Source organism: Mirounga leonina, unplaced genomic scaffold (genome assembly GCF_011800145.1).
Source record: "Mirounga leonina isolate KUSES-001 unplaced genomic scaffold, KU_Mleo_1.0 Mir_94, whole genome shotgun sequence".
Classification (NCBI taxonomy): domain Eukaryota; kingdom Metazoa; phylum Chordata; class Mammalia; order Carnivora; family Phocidae; genus Mirounga; species Mirounga leonina.
The window spans coordinates 42,406,803-42,422,960 of NW_023270855.1; the positions used below are offsets into that span (position 1 = coordinate 42,406,803).

General features: G+C 59.4%; 2 protein-coding genes across 19 annotated transcripts in view; one reads left to right on the forward strand and one right to left on the reverse strand.

The window, feature by feature from the left end:
• MAP4 (microtubule associated protein 4) overlaps positions 1-11,518 on the forward strand; it is a 200,329-nt gene extending 188,811 nt beyond the window's left edge. For 11 of the 12 annotated variants that reach the window (XM_034998405.1, XM_034998404.1, XM_034998403.1 and 8 more), the window contains 4 exons: positions 5,489-5,570; positions 6,987-7,099; positions 8,910-9,099; positions 9,226-11,518. In XM_034998405.1, the coding sequence (XP_034854296.1) occupies positions 5,489-5,570; positions 6,987-7,099; positions 8,910-9,099; positions 9,226-9,233 (393 nt within the window). In that variant the 3' untranslated portion in view covers positions 9,234-11,518. The remainder of the gene's footprint in view (positions 1-5,488; positions 5,571-6,986; positions 7,100-8,909; positions 9,100-9,225) is intronic. The other variant, XM_034998400.1, reaches the window with a different exon arrangement.
• A 433-nt stretch (positions 11,519-11,951) lies between these two features.
• Positions 11,952-16,158, reverse strand: part of DHX30 (DExH-box helicase 30) — a 29,170-nt gene continuing 24,963 nt past the window's right edge. For 5 of the 7 annotated variants that reach the window (XM_034998413.1, XM_034998419.1, XM_034998414.1 and 2 more), the window contains 11 exons: positions 15,203-16,039; positions 14,860-14,935; positions 14,669-14,773; positions 14,229-14,404; positions 13,771-13,977; positions 13,596-13,677; positions 13,072-13,518; positions 12,807-12,964; positions 12,609-12,712; positions 12,390-12,529; positions 11,952-12,277 (listed from right to left, as the gene is read on the reverse strand). In XM_034998413.1, coding sequence (XP_034854304.1) covers positions 12,024-12,277; positions 12,390-12,529; positions 12,609-12,712; positions 12,807-12,964; positions 13,072-13,518; positions 13,596-13,677; positions 13,771-13,977; positions 14,229-14,404; positions 14,669-14,773; positions 14,860-14,935; positions 15,203-16,039 — 2,586 coding nt within the window. In that variant the 3' untranslated portion in view covers positions 11,952-12,023. The remainder of the gene's footprint in view (positions 12,278-12,389; positions 12,530-12,608; positions 12,713-12,806; positions 12,965-13,071; positions 13,519-13,595; positions 13,678-13,770; positions 13,978-14,228; positions 14,405-14,668; positions 14,774-14,859; positions 14,936-15,202; positions 16,040-16,158) is intronic. The other 2 variants (XM_034998417.1, XM_034998415.1) reach the window with 1 other exon arrangement.

Below are 16,158 nucleotides of genomic sequence, written 5' to 3' on the forward strand. Positions count from 1 at the left end.
CTGGCTTGGTCACTGGCCTGACCAGAGCCAGCCTGGTGTGGGATCTGCTGAAGTGGGTGAAGCGCTTAAAGGCAGTATCTGGTTAAGGTGATGAGGATCCAGCTTGAGAGCCCCAGGGAGGCACCGGCTTTAGCTTTTCCTTTCAGGCTTTTGGGCGAGCTGAAAACAGGAGGTGAGCAGGAGACTCCGAAGGAGTTGGTCACTGTGTGTGTGACCCAGGAATGCACTTGGTGTGGTGTGCGGTGTATGCACAAGCTCGGAAAGTAGGCATCATGTATCACCTCCTGCGCTCTCCCACGCTGCTTACACACAGCTTCAAGGTTTTTTCAAAAGCACTTTTTTAATAAAAGATTGTATTTAGTTGGGAGAGAGAGAGTGCATGAGCCAGGGCGGGGGGTGGGGGGGGCCACACAATGACAGAGCAGGAGGGAGAGGGACGAGCAGACTCCGTGCTCAATCTCATGACCTGAGCCAGAGTCAGAGTTGGCCGCTGACCCGACTGAGCCCCAGGCGCCGCGTCAGCATTTTAGTGTGGGAGGGAGGCTCCCTTCGACGGCAGGGCGTTCTGAAACCGCCCGGGAGCCGCGCTTGCCTGCGGGAAGGGGAGGGTAAGCGGCCTGGCTGGAGGCGCTGTGCTTCCTTCCCTCGGCGCCCCGTGAAGCCAGCGCGGATGCACGTGCAGTGCAGAAAGAGTGGGCCCGCCGTGCGGGTAGAACAGTGTCACACGTCACCCGCAAACCCTGTCCCCTCCTGGTTAGAGACTCAGAGTCTGGCACCCAGAGGGGAGGCCCGGAGCAGGGCCCCCGTCAGTACCGCAGAGCGCCCCGGCGCACATACACGCGTCGCCTTGTCGGGAGCCAGGGGCACGCGAGGGCAGGGAACAGAGCAGATTTCCCCCCGGTTTTGTGTGTGTGTGAGACCGTTTTTCTGCCATTTCACCCTCGTGAGGGGAGACATGTGTGATGGGTTGATGGGTTCTTAGACCCGGCGGCTGTGTCATCTCAGCAGCCTCTACCCCTCCCCGCGGCAGGCTGCGGGGCATCACCGGACTGGGGGACGGGGGGCGGGGGGCAGACGGTGTGAACAGCTAGAGCGAGGTGCAGGGGATGTGGGGTTGGTGGTGCAGCGAGAGGGCCGTGGGGCTTTGCTGGGGAGAGGACATCTGAGAAACGCGTCCTAGGCCAGGGAAGCGGCACGTGGCTCCCTTAAGCATCGAGTGGCGGCGAGTGGCCTGGGGGGGACAGGACGGCGGGGGGGGACAGGACGGGGAGGATAGTCTGGAAGGGACTGTGGCTTCTCTCCATGCCAGCCTCAGGAGGCAGAGCCACGTCTCAGATGTAGTGGGCCTCGTTAAGTGAGGGGGACACGGTTACGCTTTTTAAAACTTGCAATTATAGAAAATTTTCAAATACATACAAAAATAGAAAAAAAAAATACTACCATGAACTGGATATACCTTTTATTTATTATCCTTGTGGCCAGTCTTTTTTTTTTTTTTTAAGGGATCTCTACACCCAGCGGGGGGCTCAAATTCATGACCCTGAGATCAAGAGTCGCACGCTCCGCCAAGCCAGCCAGGTGCCCCTCCTCGTGTCCAGTCTTGTCTGTGTATGCCACCCTGACTGTTTTGAAGCCAGTCCTAGATACGGCATTCATCTGCAGAAAATCCATTTATAACTTTAACAGATAAGAACTCTTCAGTGTACGTGTGTGTATGTGCATGTATGATGTGTGTAAAACTCCCACGGACATGTTAAACAGGTTTGCTGATTTGAATCAGGATGCAAGTAAGGTCCATAAATGTGATTGGTTGATGAGTCTCTTGTCTTTTATAATCTTAGGTTTCTTTTACTCTACAGGCTCCCTTCAATTTTTTTGTAGCAGTATTTTTCTTTTTTTCTTTTTTTCTTTTTTTTTTGGTGAGTAAAGCTATAGAAGCTTATTGAGTGAAGATACAGAAAAAACTCTCAAGAGTGAGAGTGGTCCTGGCAGGGTTGCTTGTAGCGGTATTTTTCATGCGTAAACCAAGTAGCTTGTCCTAGAATCTGAATTCTGCTGCTGATTACACCCCCGTGGTTTCATTTAGCATATTCCATCGTCCCTTGATAGTCTTTAAATTGATTCAGGATTGATCCCCGCCCGCCCCCCGCCCCACCCAAATTTCTGCAAGCCTTTCATAGGTAGTGGTGGCGTTTCCGTCAGGAGGCACTCCATCTGATGGCCAGTAGCTAGACCCATGTGTTCAGTAGGAGTGCACTGTGGAGAGACTCTCATTCTGCCACTCCTTCGTTTATTGGCTGGAGCGCGTCTGTAAAGCAGAATCTCCCCTAATCAGCTGTTCTGCAAGCAGTCAGCAAGTGGTGGCTTCAGTTACAGAACGCTGGCTCAAGCAACGCGTGGGCCCCACACCTCAGCGAGTGAGCTCCGTGACTGCTCACGGGTGTCTCGGGGAGGGCACGAGATGGGCTTGCCCCCTCTGCAGCAGGACACATTTGTCTGGGCTTCAGCGGCTGCCAGACATTTGGCTGGGAAAAGTACTTCCCTGTGTTCTCGTTTAGGAGAATTGCAGCCTTGTTGGAAACACAAAGCAGAGGCTGCTGTTTTGAGGGTGATAGGTCCTTTGTAAATGATGACTGAATACATGAAGCACTTAGTGTCCGGTTGATGCTGATGTCCCTTCAAGAGATGATGTGAAAAGGTGGAGTGAAGCTCGGGCCTGGGAAGGCTTTGAAGAAGGTGGCCCTTGAGCTGGGCTTTGAAGGATGGGGAGGAGAATGCATTGGGCTTGCCAGGCTAGGGAGCAGTATGAGCAGAGAGTGAGGATGGCCGAAGCAAGCGGAGGATTATGGGAAGTTACTCTGTGGCCGGCCCTGGGCGGTGGGTGGGCACATGAAAATGCAGTAGGCATCACATGTGTTCTCTTGGAGTACAATGGAAACTGTATTTCCTGACACCGAAGAAAGGGAGTGTCCTAGAAGGTAGTCATTGAATGGCATGGCGAAGAAACCCCACCAGAGGGTGTGGCACCTGCTGGCAGGGCTCCTGGGGCCCCTGCCTGGAGGACTTGACTGGGATGGAAAGCTGGGCTTTTCCACAGAACCGGGGAGCAGCTGGGTCACTTACAGGGACCCTGGAATCTTCATCCCAGAACCCAGTGCCCAGCTGTAGATGACCACCTTTCCTAAGTGAAACACATGCCCTCAGTCCCAGTAGCAAGATGTTCACCCCAACGGGATTCATGTCAGATAAAAGGCTATTCGTCCTTTTGATTACTCAACAGCTGTGGACAGAATGTCAGATTAGCCAAAGGCCTCGTGGAGCCTGGAGGTTGCGCCTCATCACTGCAGATGTCGGGCCCCGGGCTGCTGGCTTGGGCTCTGTGCACATACACGACCGTGCTGGACCCGGCTCTTTGGGAGAGGGAGGGGGTATATCGTGCACATGGTTATTAGTACCCTTAATAATGAGCAGAGCAACCAAAACTGAGCAGTTTTCACGTATAAATTGGCAAAGTTTTGGTGGTGGTGGTGGTGGTTTTTTGTTTTAACTTTTATTTGCATGTGTTCTATACAGAATTTACTCCAGGGCCGTAAGTTTTTGTTTCTTCAGTTTCTTCTGGGATATCGTTTTTCTCCTGTGCAACCTCCACTTCTGGTTTAGGAACAATCTACTCTTTTCCGTCAGGAGCATCTCAGTGTGGCAGGGAAAGCGCATGTGTGGGCTGATCCTTCCACGAGCCCTGTAAGCTCCACGCCGCATCTTGGCGGCTTTGTTCTCCTGGATGTGCTCCATGACCAGAGAATCTGCATCTAACCCCTTCAGTTCAGCATGACTCTCTGCATTTTTTTTTTTTAAAGATTTTATTTCTTTATTTGACAGAGACACAGCAAGAGAGGGAACACAACCAGGGGGAGTGGGGGAGGGAGAAGCAGACGCTTAACGACTGAGCCACCCAGGCGCCCCGACTCTCTGCGTTTTTTAAGCATGTGCAGTAAAAATACAGCACTCTCTTGGGGACACCCATCCTGTGTCCAGCCCTGCCATTTGGCCTGGCCACGCGTCCCACCTCCAACACTGCATCGTGGTGACAGCGTGGGTCATGTTGCTTCTGCAAAGTGACATCTTTCAGATACTTGGTGGCTTTTCAGATATGCTTCCTCTTGATGACCTGGGCCATTTCACATGTGTTCTTAAAGTGAACGTGAAGGTTTGAACCTCTTGATTTGCCTGATTTTGTAGGGTTTTCTGGGTCAAGTGAATAGCGAACCATTTTCAGAGATCACCTCAGGCTGCTTACTGGAAAAGCGTTGTTATTGTTTTTAATGGGAATGTCCAGTGCTGGGAGGATATGGTGAGACAAACACTTAAGCTCAGTGGTGGGTGTCCATTGTCACATTTCTAGAAAGCAGTTAGGCCGCATGGCTTAAGAACCTTGATACATACAGTCTGAACCTTTCACCAGGTAACTAAAGTTCTGGGCATCTTGCTTAAGGGGTCATCAAAATTGCCATGACTTCTATTCACAAAGATATTTATTGCTGCCATTGTTTTTTTGTTTGTTTGTTTTTTTCTTTTTTTTTTTAAGATTTATTTTGGAGAGGGGCTCCTGGGTGGCTCAGTCATTAAGTGTCTGCCTTTGGCTCTGGTCATGATCCCAGGGTCCTGGGATTGAGTCCCACATCAGGCTCCCTGCTCGGCGGGGAGACTGCTTCTCCCTCTGCCTCTGCCCTTGGTTGTGTTCCCTCTCTCACTGTATCTCTCTCTGTCAGATAAAGAAAATCTTTAAAAAAAAAAAAAAGGTTTATTTTGGAGAGAGAGTGAGTGGGGGCGAGGGGCAGAGGGAGAGAAAGAGAGTCCTAAACAGACTCCACACTGAGCGTAGAGCCCAACATGGGGCTCGATCCCACATCCCTGAGATGGCGACCCAAGCTGAAACAAGAGTCAGATGCCCAACCAACCGACTGCGCCACCCAGGCACCCCCATTGCTGCCATGGTTTTAATGGTGAAAAATGAGAAAAAACCCAAATGTTCAGTATCAGGCATGATATTGGGTTTATATAAGATCTTATAGGATGGATTATTATGTGGCCCCCTGTTTACATTTCTCAACTTCTGTGGGAAGATGCTTGTAACATGAATTAAGCAGGAGTACATATTGTAGACAGATAGATACCTATGTGGCCAGCCAGGAGGGAAAAATGCACTGAAAAGAACTGGAAGGAGAACATGAAAACATTATTCCAGATTATCTCTGAGCAAGGAGTTAATGGGTAAGATTTCAGGTGGAACAAAATGACACCTTAGGAGATTTGGATCCAGCAAAATGGGAGAAGAGCTGCCTGGCAGATGCACAGATACAGCGGGGAGGGAAAGGCCTGGTGTGTGTGGAACACCGGTTTGGTCTGCCTGCGGGTGGGCTCAGAAGCTGCGGGCCCTGAAATACACCCTCTCTCTGAGGCAATGATATTTTTGTGGTTTGTTTCTCAGGTTCAGATTCAGAATAAGAAGGTGGACATCTCTAAGGTCTCCTCCAAGTGTGGGTCCAAGGCCAACATCAAGCACAAACCTGGTGAGTGTGTCCCCCTGAGCCTAGCATGCCTGGGGCGTGCGGTCCTGCCAAGGCCGCTGGGTTTCACCCCAATGCTTCTGTCATTCCATAAAGATTCCTGGAGCCGCCCCCACCCACCCAGGAGGCAGCGATGGAAACCACGCAGTTCAGTGCCTGTCGGGGGAGGGGGGTGGGTCTTAGTGCCTCTGAGGAGGAACAGGTCGTGAAGGGCACTGCTGTCTCGAGCACCTGCCGGGAGCTGATGCGGAGGGAGCTGTTGCACTGGGAGCAGGGCCCGTTCCGAGGCACTGAAACCTCAGCGGCCACTGGCGGGTCACAGAGTGGGGCTGTGGCTGGGGGTGTCTCTGCTGCGGCAGGGGTGCGGTTCGCCCGGCTTCTTGGAGGCAGGCACCGGGGCCAGTTCTCCCTCGGCAGAAAGTGTCATCATCCATTTTAGAATGTGTTCTGTTTAAAAGGATCAAAACAGTCTGGCCCTTAACTCCCTGGCATTTTCTCCCTTTTATCTGTTAAACCCACTCTTGTGCGATACCTCCCTCCCGAGTGCCGCTGACTGACTGGAGGCCCGGTTTTTTTGGGGGGGGCTTCAGTGGGTCGGCGAGCTGGCAAACTTGGCAAGAAGCTGCGTGCTCTGGTTTAGGACGGGAGCCGAGGAGACGGCTGCGTGAGGGAAGCCAGGCTGCGGGAACTGGAGGGGGCCGACCCGCCGGGATCCTGTGGCCACACCGTGGCTGTGAGCTCTGAACCTCACCCTAGTGCCCCAGCCGCGCAAGGACACTGGGCCCCGGGGCCAGGCCAGGCCTATCCCTTCTCAACTCAGTGCCCAGACGACTCCCACCTCTCCCCCTCTTCCTACACTACAAAGAAGCCACTTTCCACTTTCCTTCTTGTCACTATAGTGTGGGTCAGTTCAGCAGCTCAGACAGACCACACTCCCATCCTGTCTCTGTCCGTCGCCGGCTCACTGGTGACTTTGGGCAAGGCACGCTCCCAGCATCAGCCCTAGCAGCTGTGAAACCAGAGTCCCGACCCTGACAGGGCGTTCGTAGACTGAAAGGAAGCTGGGGCGCCCCGTGCCCCCAGCCAGTGAGAGGGAGCTGTTAACTTTGCCAAGGGAACCTAAAGCAGACCCCTCGAGGCACCTGTAGAGGCTTGGCTGGAGGCTGTGCGGTGGAGGTGAGGGGGACTTCGCTCTGCGGAGGCGTTCCTGCCGGCCAGGTACAGGTTGTCAGCCCCACTTTGAGATGAACCCTGTGTGACGAGCACGTTCACTGTCCTTTTGTCCACTGTCCCCAGAGCCGCTGGGAGGAGGTCACGTTGGTGTCTATACTGGGCACGTAGCGAGTCCTTGGCCAAGCTAGGATCTCTGCTCCAGCCTCCTGGCTTTGCCCGTGTGACCGGTGGTTTTGTTGGTTCCAGGTGGAGGAGATGTCAAGATTGAAAGTCAGAAGCTGAACTTCAAGGAGAAGGCCCAGGCGAAAGTGGGATCCCTCGATAATGTGGGCCACCTGCCTGCAGGAGGGGCCGTGAAGGTAGTGAGTGGGGCAGCAGGGGCCGCCGCTTGGGAGGGGTGGGTGGGGTGGTGCAGCCGGAGTCTGGGTCCCAGCAGCTGGGCGCCTGTCACCGCCCCTCAGTATCGTCAGGAGTCCTGTTTCCCCCACACCGGTGTGTTTTCCCCGTGTTCATCATCAGTCCCGAGTGAGGCAGGAGAGGTAAAGAGGCCCCGGCCCAGCCGCCTCTGCCCTGTCTACCTGGAGACAGAACCTTTCCTGGGAGCCGCGGCCCGCCTGCCTTCCTGAGCCCATCTCAGCTCTGCGGGCTGGGGCGCAGCTCCCCCACAAGGCGGGTGGTCTGCGTGGCACCGCTGTCCCCAGCTCCCTCACGAGAGGCCATGTGGGGTCGTGTTCCATGCCAGGCGCGTCCCAGACTGGGGCTCCGCGAGAGCGCTCAGGTGGGCAGGGCTTCCCATGCTCAGGACCGGCTGGGCCTCTCCTGCCTTCCCTCCCTCCCTCGTGCCTTCCCTCCCTCCCTCCTTCCACAGCACCGTGAGACCCTTTGTAAAGTGCCAGGATGCTGTTATCCTCTGTTCCATGTTGGGGGGCGGGGGGACCCGTGGGGGCAGCATCCTGCAGGCTTCCAAGCATGAGGATAGGTGCAGGGGCTCGGGGCAAGGTGAGCACGGGGGAGGGCAGAGAGCAGCTGCAGTGGGCCTTCCGTCTGCCCAGCCCGGCCCAGCCTCTGTCCCAGCTTCCGTCAGTGCTCCCATTCAAGGCCTGACTGGCTTCCGTGAATATTTGGGGGCCTGGCTCTGTCACAGGCTCTCAGTCATGCCTCTGTACCTTATGAGGAGCCACTCCCTAGTCAGCCCTCGTGGGGCATTAGCTCGGGTGTCATCACTTGTCCGAGGCCACGTGGCAAGTACCCGACCAGGGTTTACACCTGGACCTTCTGACTCCCAAGTCTTGCGTTCTTTTCTTTATTCACATCATCTCCCTTTATTATTTCTGGAATTGTTTTTCTAATACAGAGGCCTGTCTCCTTCACTAATCTGATTAGAAACCACTGTGGAGTCTCCGTTGTCACCTTTTGGGCATTCTGGGGCCCAGGGGTTCCAGCTCCCCCTGCCCCGGCCTTCCCTCTTCTGCTTTACTCACACCGGGTGCTCACTGCCCACCCCATCCGCCTCCTGGGAAGCCCTGCAGGCCCCCAAAGTTTCCCTGGGTCACACTTTGGACACCCCTTCCCTGTGGTCCCCAGGCTCCAGGAGGGCGCCCAGCGCAGAAGAGGCCTCAGTGTCTGGAGGTGGCTAGATGGGCAGGCAGGGCTGCCCCCTCTGTGGCGGGAGCAGTCTGGGATTCGCTGGGTCGGAGGAGGCGGGCTGCACCCCTCCGAAGTGACTTCGGGCTCCCAGGGCTCCCTAGCTGGCCTGCAGCACCCCTGCCTCCCAGCCGCTCCCAGAGCCACGCTCCAGCGGTCGTGCCCAGGGTTTCTGCTGGCGACCCGCCGTCACGGCTAGCTGCCTGGGGCCAGCCTTGCGGAGAAGCCGGCACATCTCTCCTCTCCCCTCGGAAAGCCTTGCGGCAGCCTTGCCCTCCCCAGAGGAGTCTCCCGGAGTGTGGTCCAGCTCAGCCGCACGCTGGGCCTAGGGCTGCACTCGCCGGCTCCTGGGCCAGCAGTCGCCTCCGGGCAGGGGTGCGCAGGGGAGTACCTGGCCTAGATTCTTCGGACGACCGTATGGTAGTCAGTGGGGGGCAGGGGGCTATGTGTAAAACCCACCACCATCACCCATCCCACCTCCTCCCCGACTGACCCTGCACTGTCTCCCCCACTGTTTCATTGTAGACTGAGGGCGGTGGCAGCGAGGCCCCTCCGTGTCCGGGCCCCCCCGCTGGGGAGGAGCCGGCCATCCCTGAGGCAGCGCCCGAAGCTGGCGCCCCCACTTCAGCCAGTGGCCTCAGTGGCAACACCACCCTGGCAGGGGGTGGTGACCAAAGGGAGGCCCAGACCTTGGACAGCCAGATCCAGGAGACAAGTAAGTGGCTGGGCTTGGCCTGAGGGCCGGCCGGGGGCCCTGCCACTGGCTGTTAATTCAAACTCCTTTTCTGTTTTTGACTAGAGTGTGGCCTAAAGTTTAACCAAGCAACCTTTTATTTTCCAGGCATCTAATGATGACATTCTGGTCTCGTCTTCCGTCCCCTGTGTTCCCCCTCTTGTGTCCCTCGTTACCCCCTCCCTTCCCTCCTCCCGTGTCACTGCAGATTGAGACCTACAGGCTGACGTTCCGGGCAAATGCCAGGGCCCGCACCGACCACGGGGCTGACATTGTCTCCCGCCCCCCCCACTTCCCTGGCGGCCCCAGCTCAGGCACCCGGGCCCTTGGCTCCCTCTCCCGGGCTGCAATCTAGACCCCACACGGCTTGGGTGCTGGGCCCCAGGCCCCAAGTCCTGCAGGCCCCACCCTGTTCCCCCTGCCTTGCTTGCCCAGGGCAGCAGCAGGCCCGCCCCCAAACCTCCTCTGCTCCCTGCCCTGGCCCCCACCCCACCCCCGCTCCTTGCTTTGTTCCTGTCCCATCATTGCGCACCGCTCGGCAGACGAGGTTGGGAGGTGAATGGGGTGGAGAGGCCAACTTGGGATCTTGTGGGATCTGGGGGTGGGGGGTGGGGAGCCAGATTCCAACCTCCTCTTTGGGTTTTTTGGACCAAACCCAAGAGAAACTGACATAACTGCCCTCCTCGCTGGGTCCACCTGAAGAGAAGAGTGGAATTGGACGGCCGCGCGGTGGCAGGATGCTGATTGCCTCCCCCGGAGCCCGCTAGGCCACTGCCTCTCCCTTTGACCCCTCCGTGGTGCCCACCGTGCAGGTGGGGCCAGGCGCATCTTGCTGCCCTGCCCCAAGTTAGTTAGGGGTCGGCTTATACTGTCCCCACTGCTTCCCATACCTGCCTAGCTGCTGTCACACTCTTTTCTTGTTTTATCTTTTTTTTTTTTTTTTTTTTTTAAATAACCTAAAAACTGGTAGAGGAGTTTCGCAGGTTGAAGCCATGTCTAAATGAAAGTCCTCAGTAGGTGTTAAAGGAAACAGGGAGGGGAGATCCTTAAGCCTCCAGCCGGGAGGTCAGGCATCAGGGGCTGCCCTGACCCGGGCAGCTCGGGGCCCCGGAGAAGGTGTGGGCAGGGCAGGTGAGACGCAGGGGCTGTGGCCTGGTGGGCAGGTAGGGCACACTAGGGCTGGTCGGTGTGGACTGGTGGTTCTGGTATTTTGTGTGTATGCTGCTTTTCTTTTCTAACCAAGAGGCTGGTTTTGGCATCTCTGTCTCATTCCCTGGGATCTAGTGGGAGATACAAGTTTGGGGCTGGAGAAACAGGGAAGGGCTATGGAGGTCAAAATCCTCCAGACTCACAGGCCTAGGACACCAGAGCCCTCAGTTACCAGGGAGCCCAAGATGTCCAGAACTCACGTGGGTGATGGGGAATCAGGTGTGGAAATTTTAAAAAGGCATGAGACAGGCCATCTCCACCCCCACTACAGCCTGACTGGGGAGAGGGGAGAGGGGAGGCCGGCCTGTGGAGGGGTGTCCCAGCTAGGCCCGGTCTTGGGGTGGCTGCGATGATGAGAAATCCCGGGAATTGTATTGACACGAAGATTCTTATTGCACTTGTATTTTTTTTTTTATTAAAGTTTGCATGGTTTCTAATAAAGGATTAAAATGTAACAGTTTGTAGTGAAATGGCCCGGGAGTCTCCGAGGGCGTCTCCTCTGGACGAGCATTTCCTGCAGTGCAGACTTGCCCCCGAGGAGGCCGGCACTCGGCCCCTCGCCCTCCCCGCCGCTGCTCATGCTGCCCCCCTTCCTGGAGCCCAGAAGGTAGGGGTTCTTGACTTAGGTTCAGATCGGACCTCCGTGTAGAGGGAAGGCATCTGGGCCGGCAGGTTCTCCCACTTCTGAGGTAGCATTTCTCTCGGGGAGGTGGGACCCCACATCCGCGGCTCCCCGAGCGCAGACTGCAGGGGTCTTCCCCGCACCGAGGACTGCAGAACGCCGTGTGCCAGGGACATCGGGGCACCCGTGTTTTGTCGGCAGGAGGAAGGGGCAGAAGGAAGCTGGGGAGGAAGCGGTAGATGGTGCAGGGCCTGAAGGTGCCGATGCCCTCCTTGTGTGAGTCCCGGGGCCACGCACGTGCGGAGGTGGACAACCGGTCCAAGGGTAGGGGTGGGAGAGGTGACCCTCGTGGAGAACGCTGTAGGTGGGCTGGAGTGGTCCCAGCTCCCTTGAAGTGTCCCCCAAGCCCGAGAAGCAGAGAAGGCGCCCTCACAGCGAGGGACCACCTGCAGCCGTGTGGGGGTGCGTCTCTGAACCTCCAGTTTGCTTCTGGCTCAGCCACTGCCTGTGTCAATCTGTGGTTCTGTTGTACCGATTGCGAGAGTGAATAAAGCTCGTGCTGGCCCACCACACAGGTGGTCTCTTCTGTACGTCGTGCGGTCTGGCCGGGGTCCACCGCCAGCATCCCCGACCTCGCCGCCCCCCCAGCTCGTCCCCTGGCATCAAGGGGCTGCCGTGCACCGTGCAGTCTGGATGACCTTAGCCCCTCATCTGTGCACTGTGGATGTGACCGAAGTCCCAGCTCACGGAAGGGCCGCTACGCAACCCAAGGCCCCTCGAAGGTTACGGTTCAAGTGGCCTTGGCTGCCTGGGGAACTGCTCCCCGGTTCTGCTCGGGGCGAGGCGCGGAGCGCAAGGGAGGCCTGGGTGAGTGCGTGCTCCGTGCCCGCCGGCCCGGCCTGAGGGGACAGGGACCGGGGGCACGGGGGGGGGGGGCCCTGCGCAAAGCAGGAGTGTGGGTGCTGCGGCCCCGAGAGAGGAGCCCCCCCGCGGACAGCGATGCTCACAAGGGATAAATAGAACTTTATTTTAAATAAACATTTGCACTCTGTACATGGCCCCAGCAGACGGGGGCTCAGTCGTCCGCCGTCTTGCGCACGTCGAAGCTGCCACAGGGCCCCCGCAGCAGCTCGGCCAGCAGCGCCAGCAGCTGCCCGTGCTCCTGCTGCACGCCCGGCGGCAGTGCGGCCAGCTCGCTGCGCAGGCTCCGCTCCACCATGCGGCCCAGCGCCCGGCGCAGCTCCCGCAGCAGCCGCACGGTGCGCGAGTCCCCCTCCAGCCGCAGCAGGTCACTGTCGCTCAGGGAGATGGTGGCTCGGCGCCCATCGTCTGGGGGGGGGGGAAGGCGGCGCAGAGGCGAGGTGAGACCGGGCTCCCCCCCCCCCAGGGGCCACAGAGCAGCCCAAGCCGCAGCGGGGCGGGAGGGGCGGCCAGTACCCACCCCGGATGTGCACGTCCCCGTCGGTCAGCAGCAGCACGGCTAGCGGGTGCACCTGGGAGGAGTCCCGCACGAAGACGCTGCCGTTGGACTTGACAGCCATGAAATACGTCAGCCATCGGCTCCGCAGCCGCGTGGCCTCCCTACGGAACAGAGCGCGGGCGTGAGCCCACCGTTCGGGCCCCCGCCAGCCACCCGGCCCCGGCCCTGCCTGCCTCCCACCTGTTAATGGTCGACTTGTGCAGCAAGATGTTGCCTGATTTGGTCCTGTAAGTGACACTGTTGGGCTTGAACTTGCCCTGCCGGGTCACCTTGCCCTGCCTCACCTGCGAGGATCAAAGGAGAGAGGGGCGGGCTGAGCGAGGAGCCCGGGGTGGCGGAGGAGGCTGGGGCCCACCGGACCCTTTCCCGAGATGGCACCTGGATGAGGTTAGGGTAGAGGCCCGCCATCAGCACACCCTTCACCAGCTCCTCCTCCTCGCTGTACTCGTTGCACTGGGCAGAGGCCAGGGTGCAGTCGGAGGGCTTCCCCACCAGGAAAGCCTCGTAAATGTTCTCCGAGAACTGCTTGATGAGTCCTGGGGAGGGGAGGGCGGGCTGAGCCTGCGGCCCCCTGAGCCACAAGGCCGGGGAACCCCAAGCCCGTGCCCTGGGCCAGTTGGGCGGGGGAGGGGGGCCCACTGACCGTGGATGAAGCGCAGGCTGGGGGCGTAGAGCAGATTTTCCTCCAGATAGTTCTCACGGGAGCTGCGGTCCTGCCAGCGCAGCACCTCCTCCCAGCCCGCCACGGCCCGCACGAAGGCCAGGTGATCACTGCCGCTGTCGTGGCTCAACAGTGCCTTCACCTGGGAGGGAGCGGAAGGGGGCGCCGAGGCCACAGGGTGAGGGCCGGCTGCAGCGGCTTTCCGGACGGGGGGTGGGGGAGGGGCGGGGCTGACCTTGTCCACCTCCGCCCGGTTCTGCAGGCTACTGCTGAAGGGGTCCCGGGTGAGACAGGAGACGACCACTAGCAGCGGGTGCAGGCAGCGGAAGATGGCGGCCAGCACTATGGCCTTGGCCAGCCGGGGGTCGGTGGAGATGTGGGCCAGGCGCTGCCCCAGGGTGGTCAGGTACTCCCGCTGGTCCAGCACTCCTGCAACAGCTCAGCGGTCAGACTCGCCCTTGAGCGCCACGCTGCGGCGCGGCCCGGCCCGGCCCGGCCCCACTCACCGATCTCCTGGAGCAAGATCACAGCCTCGTCCACCGCCTTAATGTTTGGACTGTCCACGGCCTTGGAAAGGAACTCCACCGCCTACAGCGAGAAGCGGCCGGAGCCCGCCATGAGCCCCACCTCCCACCTTCCCTCACCAAGTCCAGCCCCGGCCCGGCCCCGCCTCTGGCGCACCGTCTTCTCAGGCATGTGGATTTTGGCTTGTAGCACCAGGTTCTCGAGGGGCGTGCGCAGAATCTCCGGCACTTGGAAAGGGACCATTTTCTCCAGCCGGCTCCGCGGGAACAGGTGGTAGGCAAAGCCTGACTGGCAGCGGCCCGCCCGGCCCCGGCGCTGGATCACATTGGCTCGTGACACCCACACAGTCTCCAGGCACGACACCTGGGGGAGGGGGCAGGTGAGCAGCGACGCAGAGGCCAGCAGGCCTTCCTCAGTGCTGCCCCTCGTCTGGCCTTCACCTCACTTAACCCCTCAACGGCCCCCCCACAACAGGGACACCGACAGCCCATGAGTGTGGCCTTCTCCGGACACACGACACAGCGGCAAGTCCAAGGCTGATCGGGGCTGGGGGCCACCTCGGAACTTGTAGTTCTTCCCCCAGGGGCTGGCTGGGCCCGGGAGACGGGTGCCACCTTGGTCTTCAGGTCATAGCGTTCCTCCTTGTGCAGACCGCTGTCCACCACGTGCACGATGTCATTGACTGTAATCGACGTCTCCGCGATATTGGTGGCCAAGACGATCTTGCGCACCCCAACTGGCGGCTGCTGGAATATGGCCTTCTGGTCCATCATGGGGATGTTGGAGTGTACTGGTGGGCAGCAAGAACACGCTGGTTATGGGTACTGCTCCTGCTCCCTGGGATGAGGGTACAGGGCAAGGACTTTGACCCCATTTTGATGAAACAGAGGCCCAGATCAAGGATACGTGGGTGCCCAGTCAAGGTGGAAAAGCCAGCCAGAGCAGGGCAGCCTGGTCAGAAATCCAGCCCCGAGTCCCAGCTGGGTGGGAGTCCCCAGGCCAGAGGGCCAGACTGGCGTCTGGGGGCAATCGCGCCTCGCTCGCCCGCTCTCACCTGGCAGGATGAGGTACTTGCTCTCGTGCATGCCCAGGGCCTCCTGGAGGCGTTGCTGCACTCCTTTGATCTCCTGCCAACCAGGCAGGAAGCAGAGGATCCCACCTGTAAAGGGGCCCTGCAGGCATGAGCCGTCACTCTCGGCAGCTGGAGGGCAGGGTGGGCACGGGGGCGGGGGGGAAAGCACCCACCTGGCTCCCCTCGGGCATCGATGTGCAGAACCAGATCCGTCACGAGGTCCAAATCGAGTGCACACTCATCCTCAGACTGGGGGCAGGGGGGTGGGGGGAGAGGCCACAGTCACAGCCCCCGGGGAAGGACGCAGCCACTCTGTGACTCGGCGAGGCCAAGGCACTCAACAGTCACCCCCAACCCTCACCGCCCTCTCGCCCAGAAGCCCTGATCGTTCTGTTTCTATCAAGGACACCGAGACTTGGGAGCACGGCCTTGCCCTCGGCCACGGCACCACAGGGACAGGCAGGCGGGGAAGCCAGGGCAAAGGCCGGGGAGGGCGGGGGCGGCGGGTCCCCTCACCTCGTGGTGCCGGTGCCGGTGCGGGTACTGGTGCTTGCCCAGCTTGGCCAGGATGTCCTCCAGGTAGTGCTCCTTGACCGGGTACATGAAGCCCGGCACCTTGATGACCGGGCAGCCGCCAAAGTAGCGGGAGAAGCGCTCGTTATCGCCCGTGGCGCTCATCAGCACTAGCCGCAGGGCCGGGTTGAGCCGCTGCAGGCCCTTGAGCAGAATCAGCAGGAAGTCTGTGTTCACGTCCCGCTCGTGGACCTCGTCCACGATGACATGGCTCACGCCCTCCAGGCTGGGGTTGCTCTGCAGCTTCCGCAGCAGGATGCCCACGGTGCAGAAGAGCAGGGCCCCGCCGCGGGCCGGGGGCTTGCTTTCCAACCGCACCTGGAAGCCCACGTTCCGGCGCAGAGAAGGGCCCAGTTCGTGGCTGACCCGCTGTGCCACAGACACGGCGGAGATGCGGCGCGGCTGGGTGATGATCACGTTGCAGCGGGCGCCGCGGCCCTCGGTCACGAAGCGCTCCAGCAGCAGCTGGGGGATGCGCGTGGTCTTGCCGCAGCCCGTGTCCCCAGAGATGACCACCACCGGGTGCTGCTCGATGGCATTGAGGATGGTGTCCCGATGCGGGTCCACGGGGAGCTGGGGGGCCTCCTGCCAGACTGGCCCTCGCCGCCGCCACAGCTCCAGCAAGTTCTGGCTCAGACGTACCTCCTCTGCTTCTGACAGGGGCACGTAGGGCTTGCCTGTGATAGGGTCACTCAGGGGCCCTGAGTCCTTGCCCAAGGGCAAGATGTCCTCGCTCTGCAGCCGGAGCTCCGGGGAGATCCAGGAACTGTCCACAGGGTACTGAGGGATGGGAGAAGCAAGCACAACGGTGAAAGACCGACACCTTTTTCCTCATTCACTCGCGATACCCTCCACACGGTTCACCGGGGCCGGACGCCGAGGCCCGGCCCACTGGTGGG